At 53.1% G+C, this 21,599-nt stretch overlaps 1 protein-coding gene across 1 annotated transcript; it reads right to left on the bottom strand.

The window, feature by feature from the left end:
* Positions 1 to 1,077: 1,077 nt before the first annotated feature.
* On the bottom strand, positions 1,078 to 16,962 carry P2rx1 (purinergic receptor P2X, ligand gated ion channel, 1). Its single transcript, XM_005399703.2, has 12 exons — positions 16,554 to 16,962; positions 6,974 to 7,121; positions 6,682 to 6,753; positions 6,186 to 6,255; positions 5,800 to 5,896; positions 5,410 to 5,490; positions 5,047 to 5,188; positions 3,813 to 3,940; positions 3,346 to 3,436; positions 2,907 to 2,972; positions 2,431 to 2,532; positions 1,078 to 2,303 (listed from the first exon to the last, which is right to left on the bottom strand). The coding sequence occupies exons 1-12, from the start codon at positions 16,688 to 16,690 to the stop codon at positions 2,238 to 2,240; spliced, it is 1,200 nt and encodes a 399-aa protein (XP_005399760.1). The 5' UTR covers positions 16,691 to 16,962; the 3' UTR covers positions 1,078 to 2,237.
* Between the last annotated feature and the right edge of the window lie 4,637 nt (positions 16,963 to 21,599).

Raw genomic sequence — 21,599 nt, 5'->3', positions numbered from 1 at the left:
GGCTGGCGGCAACCTCCCTGGGCAGCACAGACTGAGAACATCCCTTGCTTCAGGAAGTTCTGTCGGTCTAGAAAGGTCAGAGTGGAAACCCAGCGTGGCTGTACCTTCAGACCTGGAGATCACGGCCATGGCAGGACCTCTGGGGGTCCTTCCTCACTGTCACCAGCCCCTCTGTTACGGTTTAAACAGGAAGTGTCCCCCCACAGACTCATATACTGAGGGATTGGGCCCCAGTGTAGCAGTGTTCAGAAGCAGGTCTCACAGAGGGGGTTGGGTCATAAGGGTCCTAACTTCATAAATGGATTAACCCACTGACGAGTCCACAGTGGAATGGCCTATCGGGAGGAGGGCCCAGTGGAAAGAAGTTGAAGGAGCGTGACGTGGGGGACTAGATGATCCTCAGCCCCTTGCTCTCTGGCTCTTTCCCTTTCTGTTTCCCAGTTGTTTTTGTTTTGTTTTGTTTTGTTGGCCTTTTTGAGACAGAGTCTCACTATGCAGTCAGGCTGGCCTTGAGCTCACTTTGTAGCCCAGGCTGGCCTCGAACTCACAGCAATCCTCTTGCCTCAGCCTCCCGAGTGCTGGGATTACAGGCATGTGGCACCATGCCAAACCCTGTTTCCCAGTTGTGAGCAGATGAGAAGCTTTCGTTTGCCACAACCTGCCACCGTGATGTTTCTGACTGTGAAGGGAAACCTCTACAGCTGCACACCAAATTAAGCCCCTCCTCCTTTAAATTGCTTCTCTCAGATATTTCGTCACAGTGATAAAAGCTGCCTCACACAGCCTCCTTCCTTCTTTGGGATCCCTTGCCTCTCACTCTTAGGACAGCCAGCCGCTCCCTCATCCATTTCATGAGGCCACTTCATGCGGAACAGAGGAAAGAGCACTGCTGTTCGGGGCTGGGCCAGGACAGTGACCCATGTACAGCCCTGCTGGGTCCAGAGCACACAAATCAGCTTACCACTACGCACCACAGATCCAGAGGGACCTCAGCCATCGCTTAGCTCCACCCCACATTTCACACACGGGCCCACTGAGCTGCTGAGAAGTCTGGAAAGAAATCGAGGAAGGCAGAAGCCCATCCTAATCCCATTTATTGTACTCCACCTTCACTTTCCCAGCCCTTCTGTTCCGACAGAGCCAGGCAGGCCCAGAAGCTGGGGCTGGACCGCAGGCACAGAGCCCAGGACTTGGCTCAGGCTTGCATCCCAGCCCGAGGTAGCTGAGAAAGGATTCATCGCTAGAAGGGCTGTCCTGGCCTGACACACTAGGGAAGAGGCATTTCCCCGTGGAGGAGATGCAGCACTGACCGTGTGTCTCTGCTTGGGGCGTAGGTGTGCTCAGATGGCTGTGTTTGCAGGCCCAAGCTGTTCAAACACAGCATGGATGGAGGGCTGCGTGTGCGTGGGTGGTGGTGTGCTTGTAGGCGGGGGGTGCACGGGGGGGAGGGTGTATGAATCATTGTGTGGCACGTGAACACACTACACACTAGCTGAGGGTGTTTGAGCCCTGTTCGATGCCCACATCTGCCAGGTGGTGCCAGCCCAGGGATAAGTCACTCTATCAAGAGCTCTGAGTCAGCAAGTTCTAGGAGAGCAGTTCTTAAGTCAAGGTCTTAAAGTGGCCTAGACATTTGCTATCCATGTGACTGGCCTGGCAGCTTCAGGTTCAGGGGGCCTGACTATCTGAGGCTGGGCAGAAACATGATGCAAATAGACCTGCCCGAAGGAAACTTCTCTGATGATAAAAACATTCCGTGATATCCAATACAGCAGCCATTGGCCATGTGTGTCTCCTGAGCAGTTGAAATGTGGCTAGCTCAACTGAGGACTTTTTTATTTTATTCCATCGTAATATACTTAAATAGCGGCCTATGACTAGTGGCTGCCATATTGGAGAACACAGATCTAGAGAAACTGAGGCAGTGGGGTGGATACTGAAGGCCCCAGGTAATAAGCACAAAGCTAGGGTACAAGTGTGTGAGTGTGCCTTGCAGAGCCTTTGCGAGCAGGAGTGGCTGAGACTGGGAGCTGGGCTGTCTTGGGGGATGCAGAATTGGAGCCAGTGCCCCGAATTGTACCAGTCCCTCCTAGTAGCCACCTGAGCTGTGGGCAAATGAATCTGCCTGGCTGAGCAGGCAGGAGACTCCCTGGAGAGACCCCTGCCCTGGGCTGGGACCCACTAGGGCTCCAGTGTGAAGCCTTGTGCTGCATCCGGTCGGCAGTCAGGGGCCGAAATCAGGAGGTCCTCATGTTCTCCTGCAGGCCCAGGGTGGAGCTGGTGGTCGCGGGATCACGCTCCTCCTGTGTGTGCATTGGGGAATACAAGTCAGCGCTGGGAAAGCCACTGATGCAACCACCCCTCACACACACACACACACACACACACACACATGCTCTTTGAAGGGCTGCCCTCAAGAAGTTCTCTTACCACTCCTGGCCCCATGTCCTCCGCGTACTTGAATTTCTTCTGCTTGTAGTAGTGCCTCTTTGGCAGGATGTGGAGCAGCAGCAGGTCACAGAGAACGGTGGCCTGGGGCAAGGAGGAGCACAGATGCAGCATGGGAATTTGGAAGGGCATGGAACTTTCCACATCCACAGCAGGCCCTACTGACTGTGTGGCCCTGCCTGAATCCTGTGACTCTGAACCTCAGTTTCCCGGATGGGATGGTGAGGCACTGCATGACTCTCGGGGGATTAGGGCAGTCCTATCCCATCTCTGTCTTGCCCCAGCTCTCAGCCTCAGCTTCCTCAGACACCCTGGCATATAGGGTGGTGGGGTGGGCAGCGGCCAGCTCACTAATGAAGGACAAGTACAGTCAAGTTTTGGGAGGAGGGGCTTGCTGTCACTAAGATGTGGAAGAGGAGGGGTCACCTCAGCAGTGACCTGGTGTCCCCAGCACTTACCACCCCGAAGATGCCAATGCCAGAGCCAATGGTGGTCATTGTGGGGATGATGTCAAATTTCCCAGCCTGGTGGCAGGGTCCAGGGGAGAGAAGAGTTGACAGTCAGAAGCGGCTCAGCTTGAAAAGGGACAAGGGAGCTTCCCCAGCCCTTGCTCCTGGACTCTAAACTTTGCCCACCACCTGCTGCCCAGGGCTCTGATTCTCCATGGGGAGCCAGCTCCCGGCTGACCTCGGTTTTCCCTCCCTGCACCCAGGGAATTTGTTAAAGAATCGTGGTCACTGACTGCAAAGCCTCACCCTGGACATCGCCCGTGTCCCGTCTGTCGTTAGGCTTGCTGAACAGACCCCACCCTATCCAGCTTCTGTCACCATAACTGTGGACAGCCAGATGCAAGGCTGACTCAGCTGCACCCCACACACACACACACAGGAAACTCACCTTGCCATCCACCAGGATGTCAAAGCGAATCCCGAACACCTTGAAGAGGTGACGGTGGTTGGTTCCATTTGCCACGAAGTGCCTGGCAAACCTTGGGGAAGGGGTGAGGTAACAGAAGAGGGTGATAGGGAACTATCACGGGCATCAGAGCATCAGGTATCCAGGACACTTCAGCGTCCATGTCACCCCCAGCACTGGCCAGGAGATTTGCAAACCTCAGTCCGAGAATGTCGCACTCTACCCTTTCCCTGACGCCTGCTGTCAGCCGTTTCCCCAGCCATCCTGGCCAGTCGGGCCTTGAGGGGACTGAGATAGGCAGAGGACTCAGGCCCCTGAGGTCTTGCTCCCTGCTGGGCCATCCACACGGATGGGAGATTTCCCAGGGTCCTCTGCTCCCCTCTGGGGACACATGATGCCCAGCCCCAGCAGGACTCCAGGGAAGGGCACAGTGGGGCCTGGGCAGGCACCTGAAGTTGAAGCCTTGAGACAGGTTTTTCTCCCCGTACAGCCCGTGGAACTCATAGATGGGTTTGCAGTGTCGCACATGCCAGTCCAGGTCACAGTTCCAGTCGATGGTGATGCCGACCACCCCACCCTGCCAGGGACACAGGTGTTTAAAAGCTGGGATTTAAGAACCACAAAAATGCCTGTCTTAGAGCTAATGCCTGCACTCTGTCAAAGAGGGAACATTTTTTAATTTGAGAAAAGACTGAGATGTTTCTTTGCAGTGGAAGTCCCGTCATCCTCTCTGGATGCACTTCTGACCCATCACATTCTACCTCAGGGCCTTTGCAATGCTACTTCTCCAGTTTTTCCTAAGGCTGGCTCCTTCTCAGCCTTTCGTCATTGTCTCTGGGACAGCTTCCCTGACTACCACTTCAAACTAAAATACATCCTTTGTTATTCCCTGCTGTTGTACTCTATATATACATTTGGAACCTTTGTCACTTTGTAATTATTTGCTTATTTGGGGTGATTTTTTATCAATCCATCTCCAAGCTTGTAAAATCGAGAAGAATGGGGATTTGTCACTGACCCCTCTTAATACAAGTTATAGCACAGGAGACACACAAATAGTTGTTGAATTAAAGAATAGGTCTAGGGCAGGTATAGTGGCATATACCTGTAATCCCAGCTACTTGAGAGGCTGAGGCAGGAAGATTGGAAGTTTGAGCCCAGATTTGGCAATTTAGCATGACCCTGTCTCAAAATAAAAAAGGGCTGGTAGTGTAGTTTAGTGGTAGAGTACTCGCCTAGCATGCAAGAAGCCCTAGGTTCCATACAATAAAAATAAAATAAGAAGAAGCAGGACATCATCAAGCATCCAGTTGACAGTGTCTGCCCACATTCATTCATTCTGGGCACTTCCTCTTTCTAGGTCCAGGCCAGCCACTGCTGGGGACACAGACCTGACCCTCAGGGGCCCAAGTATAAGGAGATAGTCCTGCCGGGTGTGTTGGCGCATGCCTGTAATCCCAGCACTCAGGAGGCTGAGGTAGGAGGATCGTAGAGAGTTCGAGACCAGCCTGGGCTACAAAGTGAGCTCAAGGCCAGCCTGAACTGCATAGCGAGACCCTGTCTCAAAAGACCAAAAAAAAAAAGAAGGGAGCTAGCCCTGGACACAGTGGCTCTGCACTGGGGAGGCTAAACTGGGCCTGAAAGGACTTCGTTGTGTCCTCCTGGCCTGGTACCATGCTGTACCTTCTCAGCCAGCCTCCGGAAGTCCTGGCCTGACTGTTGTACTACATAGCCAAGGTTGAAGACAGGGCACAGAGGGTGTAAGGTCTTGTGATACAGGCAGGTCTTCATGTAGGAGGCATTCACCTCCTCCACCAGGTTGTGCCTGCGGAGGCAGAGAGTGTTGGTCCCAATGTGCCCACTATGCCCCTCATATCCATACCCTCATGGCCTCCAGAACGCCCCTTCACAGCCCCCCTGGGGGCCCAGATTGGGCTTCTGTCTCCAGCACGAAAGCAGAAGCTAGGCTGGAGGGAGACAGAGTGCTGGGAGCAGCTGGAGCAGCCTCTAGAGCCGCCTGTGTTGCTGCCCACATTTCCCACAAACCTGTTGACCTTGAAGCGTGGGAAGCTGATGCTGTTCTTGATGAAGAGAGTGAAGTTCTCGGCCTCTTGGAGACGGGCAGGGCTGGAGAAGACCACACTCACTCACTGCCCCCTAGAGGTCCCCTTGTGTGTTCCACAGAACTTGGCATGGGGCAGGGAGAGGGAGCCCATGGGGTCCTCCTGCAGCCTTATGTTCGGGGTATGGCCCCCCAGTGGTGGACTCAGAGGCCCCTTGACCAAGAGCCAGGGGACTCTTTGGCCAGGGCCACACAGATGAGGTGAGGGTGGAGTCAGAGGAAGCAAGAAATGGATTCTTTCCAGACCCAGCCACCCTTGTGTCTGGGCTAGGGACCCTGCCCCCAACTCCCTGGAAGGACAGGGCATTAGCTACCGAGGGATAATGTCATCCACCTCCACAGGGCACCAGCCGAAGATCTCACACGTCTGCACAGTGTCATTGAAGGCCACACACTTGCCCGTGCGAATGCCTGGAGCGAGGGAGGAACCCCTGGATCCCCACTCAGGCTGGGGGTACAAAGGGGACCTCTAGGTCCCTCCCCCAGGGTCCCCAGTGAAGGGGCACCGAGGAGAAGGAACCTGCGGATAGGAATGTTGGAGGGGCTGGGACAGGGCACCCCAGGCAGGTGGCTGGAGGCAGAGAGCTGGGCAGACTGCTAGTGGAGGCTGATGGCACAGGTGTGGGGCAGGCAGGTACGTGCCCAGGAGGGCCTGAGGGGCGCAGGGCCTGGAGCCAGCAGAGCAGAAAGGTGGCCTTACCTTGGGCCTTCCTTTCTGCCTTCCCCGGGATGCAGTTGCTGTTGTCCTTGCACGTACCCCCTTCTGGGTGCTGAGGGAGGCGAGAGGTGCTGGCCCCTGGCCCCTTGGGTGCTATCCTACAAAGAGCCCCTCCCACCCACAGGGCCCTAGGAAGGCATGCGGTAGAGTCTCAGACTCTTAGGGTGAGCCCTGCTCACAGCTTCCTCCCCCAGCCTCCATACCTCTGGGTTCACACCCAGTTGTCCATCACCCTTGCTGCTAGGCAGAGCTGGGGAGGCTGGGGGAGGGGGAGGCCCTAAGACTGGGCATTTAGCTTGGCACACATCTGGGAGGCAGACTGGCACTGTCACTGGAGGACAGTCGCTTGTGCGAATCTACGCTTGACATTCCACCACGGGACCCCACGGGAGGCCCTGCTTGACATCGCTTCCAGGGCCAAGGGAACACCTCTTCCAAGTTATTCTCCCTTGTGGGTCTGGGCAAGGCAGATCCTCACCTCTGCACAGTAGTCTTGAGCCTGCTGGGGGGTCATGATGAAATTGGTCATGACCACAAAGGAGCTGTCCCCCTGGAAGTGAGGGGCAGGGAGAGTGGGGAAGGATTGGAAAAACAGCCCTGAGACCTCCCACTGGCCCCTGGAGCCCATCTGACGGCCAGCGGCCTCCACACCCCGCCATGCCACAGGGAGATGTTAGGCCCAGGCTCACAGGGAAACTGAGGTGCAGAGAGAACAAGGAGCTGGACGGGACCCCAGGGAGGCGGGCGGAAGTGCATCTGCATCAGCTGACCTGTGCTGGAAAGACGTAGTCGGCCACATCCCAGACCTGGGGGCCTAAGCCCTGGAGCTGGGTCACAGCCAGGCCTTTGAGCTTCACTGACACACTGCTGATGAGGCCACTCGAGGTCTGGTAGCCCTTCTCGTAGACAAACACCCACCTGCAGGAGTGGGGGACGCCGGGGAGTTACAGTTCTGGGTCAGAGCTGGGCCAGCCATTCAAGGATGCCATGAGGCTATGTGGACCTCTGTCCTTTCTAGCACCCATTGGAGATGGCATGGCTTTCCCTTTGCCACCCCTACCCCCCCACCCCCGTCCCAGGTGCGTCTCTGAGCCGCTCTCTGCTCCCAAAGCTCCTACATCTTGCACTGGAAGCCAGACAGCCTCCCTGCCTCCCCTGCTGACCTTGGCCTGAAGTTCTACCATCTTTCTACAATAAGGATATGAATTTCCAGAGCAAAAACCTGCCGAATATCTCCTCCAGATCCTCTTCCAATAAGCCAAGCATGGTGGCACACGCTTGTAATCCTAGCACTCAGGAGGCTGAGGCAGGAGGATTATTGCGCGTTTGAGGCTAGCCTGGGCAACATAAATGAGTTTAAGGCCAGCCTAAACTGCATAGTGAGACCCTGTCTCAAAAAGACAAAACAAACAAACAAACAAAAAAACCCAAAAACTGATCAAACAAACAAAAAAACCAGATCCTCTCCCAAAAGTAGGGTTTGCAGGGCTGCAGGCCAGTTTCCTGGCTGATGCCTCTAGGACCCCAATCCTCTTTCCCAGAGCGCTCCTTCCTTCCTGAGCTCCTCCCCAGAGAAAGAGCAGTGCCTGAGCTGCTGTACAATTTGGGATAAGCCATTCCACCCCTCTGTCCTCATTTGACTCATCTGTAAGCTGGGAACAATGACAGCACTTCTTGTTTGAGTCAGTCAAGGTGTGATAAGCCTTGGGGTGGAGACTGGCCTGCAAGTACGGTCTGTAGAGACGTCAGCCAGAACTACTGCAGCCGTACTGGGCACCTTGGGGTGGGGACAGGGAAGGAAAAGAGGGGAAATGACCCTTGTAGCCTCTTGTACCCTGGCTTAGGCCCATGGGAGCAGCTCAGGCTGGAGATCCCCTGACTTTGGAGGCAAGTTTCAGCCTTCCATTCCCAGTTCTGAGAACCTTTGTCCCTTTGGATCCCCAACTTTTAGTCTAGGGGGTTCAGCAAGGTTGATTTGCCTCCTCCCCAAGGGTGGGCACATGAGCAAGGCTTGCCCACCAATATCCCATCCCCTGGGAGCAGTGATGGATCCAGGGATGGCACATGACCAGGGGAAGATTGCAGCGAAGGCAGGATTTCTCTGGGAATTGCTGGAAAGAAACATTCCATCTCTTGAGTGGATAGGAAGGGTGGCTGTGAGAGAAAAACTGCAGTTAGTCCTCGTCAAAGAGACAGGGAGCTATCGAATGAAGCCAGCCTTGATGAAGGCCATGCCCAAAGATGAGAGGGCCGGACCCCTACCATAACAGTGCTGTTTGAGCACCTGGATCCGGCCAGGTCTGAAGCATACCTGAAACATCTACTTCTGGGTTTTGCAGTTAGATGGCCAATACAGTCCCTTCCTCTATGTAAACCAGTTTGAGTTGGATTTCTGTTGCTTGTAACTGAAAAAGTCCTGGATAACTTTTCTTTCTGGGAGTGTGTGTGCTGCCCATGCAAGTGTGTGGCTGCGAACCTCCAGGGAAGACCTGAGTCCACCTTTAGGCAGTTGTACCACACCTTCTCCCATCGCTTTCTCTGCCCCAAGTTCACCTGGCCAAGCAGAACTCAAAACCACTTACTGCCCCTTCCTGTGCCCTAAAGCCCAGGCCTGGTGACAGAATTCTCCAGGCCTCTTAATCCCACTCACTGCCGACTCTCTGAGGCTGTCGCCCTCCCCAGGAGGGTGGCCCACCGTCTTTTCTCCTCTCTTAGTCCATCCCCTCCTCCCGCTCTGGCTCAGCCTAGCCTTGGAACCAGCCCCACCGCACACAGCCGTCTAAGCATGGTCACTGCTGCCCCCTGCAGGTCTCAGGCAGCAATGGGTGGGGATGACAAAGGACCCACTTTTTTTTTTTTCTTTTTAGGAATTGAAGGCAAATATGTTAACAAACAGACATCCATTTACAAAATAGCATAAGAATAATACAAACAAAACAGAGCTACAGACAAAGTGGTAGGAAATTAACAATGGTTGTTGTATTACTTATTGATATCTTCAAAGTGGTTTCTCAAGAAAACAAATAGAGTGAGCTGGGAATTTAGCTCAGCGGCACAGCGCCTGCCTGGCAAGTGCAAGGTCATGAGTTCAATTCCCAGTACCGAAAGAAAAATGAAAAACAAAATTTAAAAAAAAAAGAAAGAAAACAAATAGAGACATACAAGACTGATCAAACAAGTAATCACTAACTGTTCCTTTCTGTAGAGCAATAGAAGACAGTAGTACAACTATGTTAGCTATCCTGTATATACGTACATACATAATTTCCCCTTCTTTCCCTTCTCTTTTCCCACACCCCAGTTGCCTTTTACTTTTGAGCATTTTCCCTTTGTTTCACAATGTCTATCATACCTCCTAGCTAACATTTTTTCCCAATGTGTGGGTTTCCTTTTTACTCTGCTGGTGATTTCTAGGACCCAGTTCTGTGTCCTGAGCCTGCCACACATCAGCAGCCCTTCTGGGAGAGTGGGATCTCCTACCCCCACTCTCCTAGGTTCCTTCCCCGGGGAGGCCTCTTGTTCCACACCCAAGCTCAGAGGAGGGAGGGGAGCTGCTCCACGTCCTGAGCCCCCTGCAAGAACAGTCACTGCCCTCCTCGTGGCACTGCAGTCCCCTCATCCAAGCCATATTTCTCTTTATGCCTAACACCAACTCCTCATATCATAGCTGGGGAAACTGAGGCCTGATGGTGCGCCCCTCCCAACAGTCAGAAGTCAGGCAGGGAGCAGACCCCGCCCAGGACTCTGCCTGCCTCCACCGTGTAGCGTGGCACCAGTGCATCTCCCAGGAGCCAGGAGTCCCAGCCCCAAGGTTGTGCACTGGGACCCATGCAGCATTTCCAGGCTGTGTCTGAGGTCAAAGGGAAAGGGCAATCATATTAATGACCTCAGCTCTGGTAATAATAGAATGACCATGGCGCCAGGCCTGCCCCTCCAGAGCCATGCTTTGGCCCGGCCTTGTGGTCACCACCCTGGGAAGGCCACTCAGAGAGTCTGAGGTCAAAGACACTGGCATCTTCCAAAGCCCCTCCCCTTCCAGAAATAATCTTTCCCAGTCTTTCACTTCTCCTGGGGCACTCTTCTCCAATGGCCACTCGTGGAAGAGGGTGCGTGCCCAAATGGCCCAGATCGAGGTCCAGCTGCCTCTGCAGCTGTGCAACTTCAGGCTACAGACTAACCTTCTCTGAGCCCTGATTTTCTCAGTAAAACAGAAGTCATGGCACCTACTTCAAAGGTGCTAATCATTCCACAAACACCTCACAAGGCCACGTACTTGGTTCAGTGTTGGACCCCCCAAAAGCAAAATAATATCTGGGTAATTGGAGAAGTTTCTATGAATTTTTCTCTCTGTGTGTCTCTGTCTCTGTCTCTCTTTCCCCCCACCCCCCCGTGGTGGTGCTGAGCATCAAACCTAGGGCCTCAGACATGCTAGGTAAAAGCTCTCCACTCACTGAGCTACAACCCCATCCCTTTGTATTTTTTATTTTGAAAACAGTATCTTGATAAATGACCCAGGGTGACCTTGACCTTACAATCCTCCTGCCTCAGCCTCCTAGTAGCTGAGATTACAGCTGTGCACACCTGGCTTTTATGAATTCTCTTTAAGGAAATCAGCACTTTACTGGGTACGGTAGGTACAGGAAAACTAAAAGCCTCACTTCCACTGCTTCTGGCGCTCCTTCGCTGATTCCCTTCTCCACGTCCCGCCACCCCCATACTCCTGGCTTTTGTTCTTTGCCCTGGCAGAGCCCTGCATAAACTGTCACAGACATGCTGCATCCCCCAGATTTGCACTCCCTCCCGAGACTCAGTCCCACATATTCATTTAGTCATTCAACAAACATTTATGTATCAAGTCCCTATGATGGGCCAAGAACTCCTCTACATGCTAAAAATACAGAAGTGAACAAAACAAACACAAATCCCAGCTCAGGGAGTCTATGTAAGTGTCTAATTATCCAGCTGCTTGGTGACTCATGTTCCCCTTTCTCTCCCCCAGACATTTCATAGGTATCTCATAGATACCGGGACCCTTTGGAAAACAACACCAGCTGTCTTCAAAAACTGAACTGCGGAGTTCCATTTGACCCCATATTTCTGCTACTAGGTATACAACCAAGATAAATAAAAACATATGTCTTGGCCAGGTGCACATCTGTAATCCCAGCACTTGGGAGGCTGAGGCAGGAGGATCACTGCAAATTCGAGACCAGCCTGGGCTATTGTCTCAAAAAGACAAAAAAAAAAAAAGTCTTTATAAACATCAGTCTACACATATTTAGGGTAGCATTGTTCATAAAAGTCAAGAAGTAAGAAAGCCCAAATGTCCATCCACAGAGGAACAGATACAGAAAACGTGGTGTAGCCATAAAAAGAAAGGAAGTACTGACACAAGTTACAACCAACCTGGACAAACTTTGACAGCCAGGGAAAGATGGATATGCATTATTCTACTTATATGAAATGCCCCAAACAGGTGAAGTAGGCTGTGAGAAGCGGAGATGAAGGGGGACAGAGTTTCTTTATGGAGTGGTGAAAATTTTCTGGAATGAGATAGTGGTGATGGTCGCACAATTTCATGAACACTAAAAACCATGTGATTATGTTTTTTAAAAAAGTGAGGGCTGGGGTAGCTCAGTGGCATGCATAAAACCTTGGATTTCATCCCCAGCATCACAAAAAAAACCCAATAATAACAAAGAAAAATAAAATTAAAAGGTGACTATTATGGCGTATGAGATCAATCACAATGCAAAGTGCTACCATTGGACAAACACAAATGGAAATGCCCCAGCCTGACCACATCTCCCCACAGAACTTGATCCTCCTATCCACTCTGCTTCCCACAGGACAGCTTGGACCAGTTAGGCACAAAGTCTTCTCCAATCAAAGTATTTTATTCCTTTGGCTACAATGATTGGCTCTGGGTTGGGCATGTGATCTGGTCTCAGCCAATAAAGGTTGGACATGGGCTTTTGCTGGAATTCTGAAGGAAGGAGATACTCTTGTGCTTGCGGGGAAGTAGCTAAATTGAGGGATGCCAGCCTGCTTGAGAGTGATGTCTGCAAAGGGGGAAGCAGAGCCACAAGAAGGAGATGGACCTTGGATAGGTGCTTTGAGAACCAACCTGGACTGCTCATCTCCTTACAGACCTTGCCCTTCCTGAGTGTGTTAGTCACCTGTCCATTGCTGGAACAAAATACACAGCACACACAACTTTGAGTAGGAAGGATTGTGTGGGCTCAGAGTTTCAGAGGCTTTAGTCCATGGTCAGCTGGCTCCAAGGCAGAAACATCATGGAGGAAGAGCGTGGTAGAAGAGAACTGGTCCCCTTATGCCCACCAGAAGAAAGAGAGGTATCGATCCAGAAGAGAGGAAAGGACTAGGGAAAGGATATACCCTCAAAAGCATGCTCCTAGAGATCTATTTCCTCCAAGTGGGTCCCACCTCCTAATAGCCCATTGAGCTATGAAGTCATCAGTGGGTTAATCCACTCATAAGGTGAATGACCTCATGATCCAGGCACTTCTTAATACATGAGTCTTTTGGGGGACAGTTCCAGTCAATGCATAATACTGTCTGTGCCCTAGTCATGGGGATCTATGACGTGGAGGCTTGAGGCCCACAGTAATTTTCCAGATATATTTTTTTGGGGTTTATTTCCGGTACCAGGAACCAAACTCATGACCTTGCGCTTACCAAGCAGGCCCTGTGCCACTGAGCTAAATCCCCAGCCCAATTTTCCAGATATATAAAGCAAGCAGTACCCAGCTCTTCCTTTTTTTTTTTTTTTTGTTTTTTGTTTTTTGTTTTTCTCCGGTACTGGGAACCGAACTCACAACCTTGCGCTTGCCAGCAGCCCTTCCTTTTTAATCCAGAGTGATTAGGCTTCTGTTGTGGAATCAAAGTTTTTGCTGACTCTTTAGCTCCTCCCTCTCTCCCTACCCACTGTGTGTCCCACCTCCATCCCCTGGCACAGCATGAAGATGCTGTAGAAACCTGGATATTTTCTGCCAGGAAGAATGCGAAGGTGTCCTTATCACTGACTGGTACACTCTGGGATCCACCTGGTGATCTCAGAACAGGTGCTTCAAGAGCTCTTCGTGGGGGCACAGGTGACAGATGAGGACTGAGGTGAGAAGAGGTCCAGAGTGGCCAGAGAAGAAGCTGAGAGCAGACCTTCCCAGCCTGTCACCCCCAGACCTTGGCCCATGGTCGGTTCCATCACTGTGTCACTTCCTCCGGGAAGCCTCCCTGGGCCCATCTCTCCAAGCAGCATTCACACATCCCCTTGCGGACCCTCCTGTGTACTGCAGCCAGACCGTCCTCCCCCTGTCCTACCCAGAGCTCCCCAGGCAGAAACGTGCCCCATTGGGCTCCTAGTGTGGGCCTGTTAGGTCTCACACACAGCCCACTGCCTGCCCACCTCCAGCGACAGAAGGCACATCACCTCCTGGGAGACGGCTGAGACCACCTCATTCTGAGCTGAAAGAGGCTCAGCCTTCTACAGCCTGAGAACCACTTGCTCCCTACACTTGCCTTGGACTTCCTGGAAGAGCATGACCAATAAAGACCACAGCCTCAGTTTCCCTCTGTAGAACTTATTCCTGTTTTTGGCATCTCAGCTTCTGCCTCAGGAACTCGAGCTCTCTCTCTCTGTCCCTAAGTCTCAGGGCCTCTTTCACCCAAGTCTTGATCCATGTTTGTTCCTCTGTTCAGCTGTGTCTCTGTGTCTGCCCGTCCCCTGTGTGTTTTGTCCCTGGCTCTTCTCTAGTGCCCCTCCCACCATCTCTGCAATGCCTGCAGGACCAGGGAACAGATAGACGTCCGAGCAGGAGGAAGGTCCCTAGGCAAAACCCACCCTTGTCCAGTAAAGAGCAAATGGTTCCGTCCAGCCCCTGTCTTGTGGGACAGTTGGGAAACTCAGGCCTGTGCTGCTGAGACCAAATCCAGGCTAGGTGCAGTCCTGTCGGGGGCGCTTAGCTGTGGGGATCAGTGCAGCTCTTGAAAGTGGCCAGAGGAGGGCAACAGAGACAGCAGGAGCCTCAGCCAGGGGGCGCTGTGCTTGGGGGTGGTTTGTGGCAGTGAGACCTGGGGGCAAAAGACTCTAACTTTGGGCTCTGCTATGTGACTTGGGCAGATCAGTGCCCCTCTCTGGAGATGCTTCCTTCCCAGGATATCAGAGCCAACTTTGGAGCTGTTCAGCTACTTCAGATCCTGACCAGCTTCTTCTCAACTGTGAGATCCTGCGAAACCCCTGTACCTCGGAGCCGCTCTAATTCTGAGAAGGGCCACATCCATTTGGAATCTCAGCAGGCTGGTTTGGGAGGGAACAAGGGACAGAGGGAGGTGATGGGTCCCCTAACACTTAAGACACGTGTTCAGGGCTGGATGGCAGCTTGGGGCACATCCCGACGCAGGGGGTAGATGGGGGGACTGTCCTTCCCACTCTGTCTGTGTCCAGCCCATAAGAGAGCTCTGGCATTGGCCACAGCCACTGACCCGAGGCAGAACAGAGAGTCCTGGGTTCCGAGTTCTCCCAGCCTCTTCCCGTGAGGACCAGGGTGGGCCCGAGGGGATGACCTCTCTTCCCTGGAGGGTCAGGAGTGAAGCTAATGGTGGACTCTTAGGTCCATCCTGTGCCTGTAAGAAAGTCCTCCCATGCCCTGTGATGGTGGAAAGGAGCAAACAGAACAGAGAGCTCCAGGTCAGGAGGCCTCTGTTCTAAGCCTGGCTCTGCTGCTAACTTGCCAGAAACTACCGGACCGGAAACCCCATTACTCTTGTCTGGGCCTCAGTTTCCCTTGGTTTCCCTCAACCACTGTCACAGACGTCACACTGGTTTGTGAACGGAAGGCAAAAGGCAGCAGAGAGGTCCTGGCCGAGGCGCCAGCTGCCCAGCTCCGACACTTAGGGAGATGGGCTGGCAGAAGAAAGGCGTCCTGGACAGCAAAAGTTCTAGGGGACTGGGATTCTGTGGCCACGGTTTAGGCCCCTGGTCAGCCCAGTTTGGGCTCCATTAAGTCCTAGTTTAAAACACATCAAAAACAGGGACTTGGAGTCCAGAGGGGCAGGATCTTGAGAATCACACAGCCAAAACCAGGCCAGAATTACCAGGGGTCCCCAGGTCCCTAGTGGGATTGAATCTTCTTCCCAGAGCCATCAGCAGTGTCATTGTGAATGGATCTGATGTACCACACACAGGGAACACGCACAAGGCCCCCGGGGAGTGCATCAGCCACAAGGCAAACACCGCCACAATGCGCACACAAGGGCACACACATGTGGACAGTCAGCCTCAGGAACACAGCCGGCAGCCACACCCACTGGGCACAGGCCCAGAGCCCAGGGACATGTGCACCCACATGACATGTACACATGTGCCCACACAAGCACTTACACATGCACAAGCCCCTGCAGGCCGCCTTGGCTTCTGGACAGCCAGACTGATTTCATAGAAACAGTTTTTGCATGTTTTGGGTCCAGCCAGATGCTCTGATCCTGCATTCCTGGCACAACAGGACAGGTCCCAGAAAACTCAGGCATGGTGGTGCGTGCCTGTAATCCCAGAATTTGGGAAGCTGAGGCAGGAGGATCACTATGAGATCAAGGCCAGCTTGGGTTACATAATGAGTTCAAGACCAGCCTGAACTACATAACAGGACCCTATGTAAAAGAAGGAAAGAAGGAAGGAAGAGAAAGAAAGAAAGAGAAAGAAAGAGAGGGAAAGAGAGAAAGAAAAGGAAAGAAAGAGGAGAGGAGAAAAGAAAAGAAAAGAAAAGAAAAGAAAAGAAAAGAAAAAAGAAAAAAATCCCCAAAACAAATCAAAAAGCAAAGATGCCCAGCAGGGCTGACTTCCATCTTTACAACACCATTCAAGTACCAGTGCTCAGAAGTGGAAGCTGAGGGTTTCTCTGCTCCCAGGAGATCCTTAACTTAGGGAGAGGGGCAGCAGAGCCCAGCTATCTCTGGCCTGTAAAATTGGCGATGGCCTCCATCTCAGTAGTGGCTGGTTTGGTGGGAGGTTAGATCAAAAAGAACCTGGTGGCAAAACCTCTCACCACTTGAAGGCACCATTGGCCCTGAGTCAGTTCCTCAGAACCCAACAGTAGTATCGCTTCTTGTTCACTACATGCCCCAGAGAGGGGTTCCGCCCTGCCTCAGTATCCCCACCTTGACAGTCAGCAAGGCTCTGCATTCCTTCCCAACAGCACAGTGACTGCTGGGAGGGCCTCCCAGTGGATAGAAAGAAAGAGGGATTGTGCGATATCCTGCAGGCATCCCAGAGCTTGGAGGACAGCCCCTGGTTGAGGGGACGCACAAGGCAGTAGGGAGGGGGCCCAGACTCACCCGATGACATAGACCAGAACCACGAGCTGGATTAGCCGGAAGGTAACGCCCACCTTCTTGTTGCGAACGAGCACCATTCGAGGGGTGTCATACTCGAAGAAGAAGCCAGCCAGCTCGTTCTGCAGTCGCTGTACCATGGTGGGCCAGATTGGGGCTCAGAGCAGAGCCCACTTCACGGCCTTTGCTATCAGGAGGAGCAGGGCATTGATACCCACATCTACAGCAGTGGAGATTCGGGGGCCTTCTCAGTGCCACAGAAAGCCAGTCAAGGCAAGTGGGGCCAGAGGTCAGGAGTCAGAGGTCAACTGGAGCTGCTTGGGTTGAGAGGGAGAATCCTGGGGTGGTCAGAGCTGCTCTGGGCCCCTGGTAGGCAATAAACTGCAGACCAGCAGTGCCCGTGACAAATAAATCCCAAAGATGGACAGAGGCGGGGCCGATGGGGCCACTCAGGCCCAGCCCCACTGTCCCTCCTGGCTCCGCCTGGGCCCTGCTGGGCCTCCGGAAACGGGGCTGTTGGCCGGAAACCACCAACCACCAGTTACAAGGACAGAGATAAAGCTATCAGCCATCCCCCATTCTCCATGAACCTGACAGGACAGAGTTGGGAGATCTGGCCAGGGCCTGGGGGACCTGGGGCGGCCTCAAGTTTCCCCCAGAGCCAGGTACCCTCCCTATCCCCACACACCAGCCCCTCTGCTTGCAGGATGAGCAGCTCAGGCCCTGAGGGCTGCAGGGGATGGGGAAGAAGACAGGGGACGGCAGCTTCGGGTCCTGCAGCCGCCACTTCCTGAGGGGGCCCACCTCACCCTTGCACACCACCTTTGACCACCATGCCTCAGACTCCGGCCTGCCTTATGCCGTCAACTGCAGCATTAGGCTGGCATCTCCATCCCCCAGGGTCCTTTCCTCCCATCTGTCCTGCCCTGGCCACACCTCCTGACCCACCCCGACCCCCACTCCCAGCCTTCAGAGTGGAAAAGGAAGGCAGATTTCCAGACAAGGCAAGGGCCACAGGTCACACAGTGCCATGGGCCCCCCAAGGCCCAGCCGGAAAAGCCTGACGTTAGCCATTCCCAGCTCTCCCACTTGGCTGTGGGGGTTGGGAACTTGGCCTTACCTCTCTGAGCCCGCTTCCTCACTGAAAGGCGGGAACTTAATGGCATTTGCCCCATAGGTCGAGGTCCCTGGGGGACAACACCAAAGGCAGAAGACTGGAGGCCACTGCTGGGTTTGACCTCCAGCCACTCTCCAGCCCTTGCGCCCCCTGCAGCCTCTGCCCACCTCAACAGTAAGCAAGGCCCAGAACTGGAAGCCACCGAACACCCAGCCCTCACTTTGCAGATGAAGTTCAGATGTGGGGACGGGGGAATGGGAAGCCCAAGCCTCCCTGGGTTGGTATTGAATGCTCAAGCTTGAAGCAGGGCCTCCCTGCCAGTCCCCACCTCCCTGCACCCCACCCAGGCTGCCCTGCCCTGCCGGCTGATAAGGAATCTTCTTCCTGACAGGCCATTAGCTGGGAAATCACTCTGGGCAGGGAGCCAGGCCCAGGGCTGGGAATCCCAGCCACTCCCCACTGTCTATGAGCTGAGCTGCTTTCTGGACCGCATGGGAGCTGCCCGAAGAGAGAAGGTGCCCATCTACCTCCAACCCTCAGGCTCATCTCTCCCCGTAGACTGGATCAGCGCATCCCACAGACTTGCTGGCTGGACTGGCAAGGACCTCTCTAGCTCAACTGTCTGACAACACCTTTAAGGAGTGCTGGGACAGAACAAAGTCCTGCAGGTTCTGACTTATTTTTTAAATAACAGGGTCTCATTAAGTTGCCCAGGCAGGTCTTGAACTTGCAATCTTCCAGGCTCAGGATCCCAAGTGTACCTGGCCCAAGGTCACAGAACAAGTAGTTCCCAAGCCTAGTGATGGCTGGGAAGGAGGCTCCCCAAAGTCTGAGACACACTTGCTCTAGTTCGCCATACCCATCTTGCATTTTTCTAAGGAAAAATCCAAAGATGCTGGGAGACCGAGCTGTGGCAAGCAGCACATTCCCTTGGCCTGATCTTGACCCCAAACAAAAGAGCCTGTCCCTCTCCCAGGGGACCCCACAGCTGGGGAAATAGGAGGCCCGGGATGTGAGCAGCTTGTGGTGGGAGCGGGTCTTGCTGAGACTGTCTCAGCCATTTCTGCCCAGCGCCACACCCCCTGCTTCTCCCGGACATTCACACCATGTTCTGGCATGGAATGAAGGAGAGAAAGGAAGGAAGACGGGGAGGGAGGGAGGAAAGGAAGGAGGGAAGGGAAGGAAGGCAGCCAGTCACTGTCCTTCTGGTCCGTACCTCTCACATCCCTGTCATCTCCTCCTCCGCTTCCTCCTCTTCCTCACTTTTTCCTCCTTCTTTTCTTCCCTTTTCTTTTCCGCCTCCTCTGTTCCTCTTCCCACTCCTCCCCCAACCCCAAGAAAGACAGACAGGTGACAGACTCGCTTGGAGCGCACACATGTGCCTCTGTTATGGTCCAGGCACGGACACAGAGGCGCTGCTCACTCAGAGACATCGACAGATCCAAGAGGGACCAAGGACACAGTTCCCCCGCCCCCCCCTCCCTGCACACACCCCAGCCCCTTTCTTGCTAATAACCCAGCAGGAGTAAGCCAGCCCACTGATGGGGTCAGTGTCTCACTGGTGCTAAAATGCATCTTTTCATCCTTGTCCCCTACTCCAGCATCCTCAGGGACACTGTTCATTCTAGGCCTCACTGGGGGCACAGAAGGATAGGACAAAAATCCAAGTTTCGCATGCTAGAATTTGGCAGGCTTTTCTTTGTGAGGTAGGTGATAAAAGGTAGGTACTAGAATCCCCATTATATGGATGCAGAAATCGAGGCTCTGGAAGTTGAACACCTGGCCCAAGGTCACAGAACAAGTAGTTCCCATGCCTGGTGATGGCTGGGAAGGAGGCTCCCCAAAGTCTGAGGGCTTGGCTCAGGGCCCACTCAGAGACTCCAGCACTGGAGATCCGCTAGACCTGCCTTATAAGCCCAAAGGCTGGGTGGCCGGCTTGGGTTCTGGGCCAGGCCTTGTAGGGATACAAGGCCCTGCTGCCAAGCGCTCGGCCCCAGGATGGCCTCCCCTGCCTGGCTAAATTTAGCGGCTTTGTGGTGTGTGGAGGGAGCCAGTGCCCATCCTGGGGCTACTGCCCAGGCCTGGAGGCCAGCCCAAGCCCTCCAGGATGTGGACACAGGCTCCAACTAGCCTCCTCAACTACTCAGGGTTCCAAGGATACAAGGACCACACCTCAGCCCCGCACCAGTTGGGCCTGCCTTGGTGTCCCAGGGGCTCACCCAATGCAAGCCCCTCAGACTCCGCTGGAACAAGGCCCTGGGCCGCCCTGACAGAGTAAAGGGATGTCTATGTCAAGGGCTGGAAGGCACAGCCAAGGCCTTCTCTGGTTGTCGCAAAGATTCTCAGGCATCCTTCCCTCCCGCTCCATGGGCCGCGATGCCCTAGTGTCCAAGACATGATGCTTGCTGTCCTCCCCCCTCCTTTCGACTGTTTTCTCTCAGGCCCCAGACTCTTCCTGCCCCTGAAAGAAGGGGTCCCTTGGGGCAGGGCTAAGCCCCTGCTACTCCCGCCCTGTGTGCTCACTCGGGAGCTCGCTTAGCAGCCCCTGGGGTGGGCACACCTTCACCCCCACACAGAGCCACACTCCTGCCCACCTCCTCTCTGCCGCCTGCTTAGTTTTCTTTTAAGACAGGGTCTCTCCCATACTCTTAAATGAAATAAATTGGGCACACATGTTTAAACACCACATTGTTTCTCGGGTGTGAGAAACCAAAAGTCTAAGTAAGGACCAAAATGCATAATAGATATTGGGGAACGGGGAGCAAATGTTCAAATGAGAAGGGGAACAAGAGAGGGAGGTGGGGGAAGGAAAGAAGGGAAGAAAAAAGGGAATAGAAGGAAAAAATGGAAACAAAGCTTTTGTAAATAAGCAAGGGAAAAAGAGTTGAAGGGAGGGAAGGGGGATGGGAGAAAAAGAAGCAAGATACGTCATGTACAAGTACAAATTCCCTATGATGAATGTCATTCTTATGTATACCTAAAATGTACTAAAGGAAAAAAAAAAAAAATACAGGGTCTCTGTCTGTACCCCAGGCTGGCCTTGAACTCACAGTGATCCTCCTGCCTCAGCTTCCTGAGTGCTGCACCATTACACTCCGCCATTTTTTCCCCATTTAAATCAAATTGAAGGGGCTGGGGATTTAGCTCAGCGGCAAAAAGCGCTTGCCTGGCATGCGCAAGGTCATGAGTTCAGTTCCCGGTACCGGAGAAAAACAAACAAAAAAAAAATCAAATTGAGTTGCAGTGTAATTCACATACAATAAAATGTACCCATTTTAGCTACTCTGCAGGCTGAGATAAAAGATGGCAAGCTAGAGGCCAACCTGAGCAACTAAGCCAGACCCTGTCTTAACAAATAAAAAGGGGTGGAGATGCAACTCAGTGGTAGAGCATCTCTGGTTTTGATCCCCAGTATTAATCAAACACACACACACACACAAACACAAGCAACTACAAACTGCTGGGTGCACAATCCCAGCACTTGGGAGCCTGAGGCAGGTAGACTGCAGGCTCAAGGCCAACCTGGGCTACATTGAGAGTACAACGCCAGCCTGAGTATATAGCGATGTCACAGGAAAGTGATGCCCAACCTGTTAGCTGGCAGGTGTGTTGAGTTCGTGTCTCGCAATAACCAAAGAGTGGATACAAGCACAAGGAGGTTAAAAATAGCAAAAGTTTATTGAGAGAAAGCCCCTGAGAGACAGGAGGAATCTTGAAAGTAGGTTGCCACTGAGGCTCTTTGTCCGGCAATAATTCACACACAAAATCACAATTTGGGTGACTATGGGTCAAGCTATAGTCAACGTATAGGGTTATAAGTATAGTAGCTTGGCTAACATTACTCCAATAGGGAGGCAAAGCACATAGCAAGGGTATTCAGTGGGCAACATTAACTTCAATTTGTTTGTAACTTTTTTTTTTTTTGTCTTTTT

Source organism: Chinchilla lanigera, unplaced genomic scaffold (genome assembly GCF_000276665.1).
Source record: "Chinchilla lanigera isolate Chin_1 unplaced genomic scaffold, ChiLan1.0 scaffold00066, whole genome shotgun sequence".
NCBI lineage: Eukaryota > Metazoa > Chordata > Mammalia > Rodentia > Chinchillidae > Chinchilla > Chinchilla lanigera.
Note: the sequence above shows the minus strand (reverse complement) of the source record. Positions and strands in the feature narration are given on the sequence as shown.

Bases quoted from the DNA above. Each gene is read 5' to 3' on its own strand.
- P2rx1 (XM_005399703.2), bottom strand. From the start codon at position 16,690: ATGGTACAGCGACTGCAGAACGAGCTGGCTGGCTTCTTCTTCGAGTAT. The intron at 6,754-6,973 runs GTCAGCTGATGC...CCTCACTTCCAG, and splicing joins ACTACGTCTTTCCAGCACAG to GGGGACAGCTCCTTTGTGGT. The intron at 6,256-6,681 runs GTGAGGATCTGC...CGCCTCCCTCAG, and splicing joins CTCAAGACTACTGTGCAGAG to CACCCAGAAGGGGGTACGTG.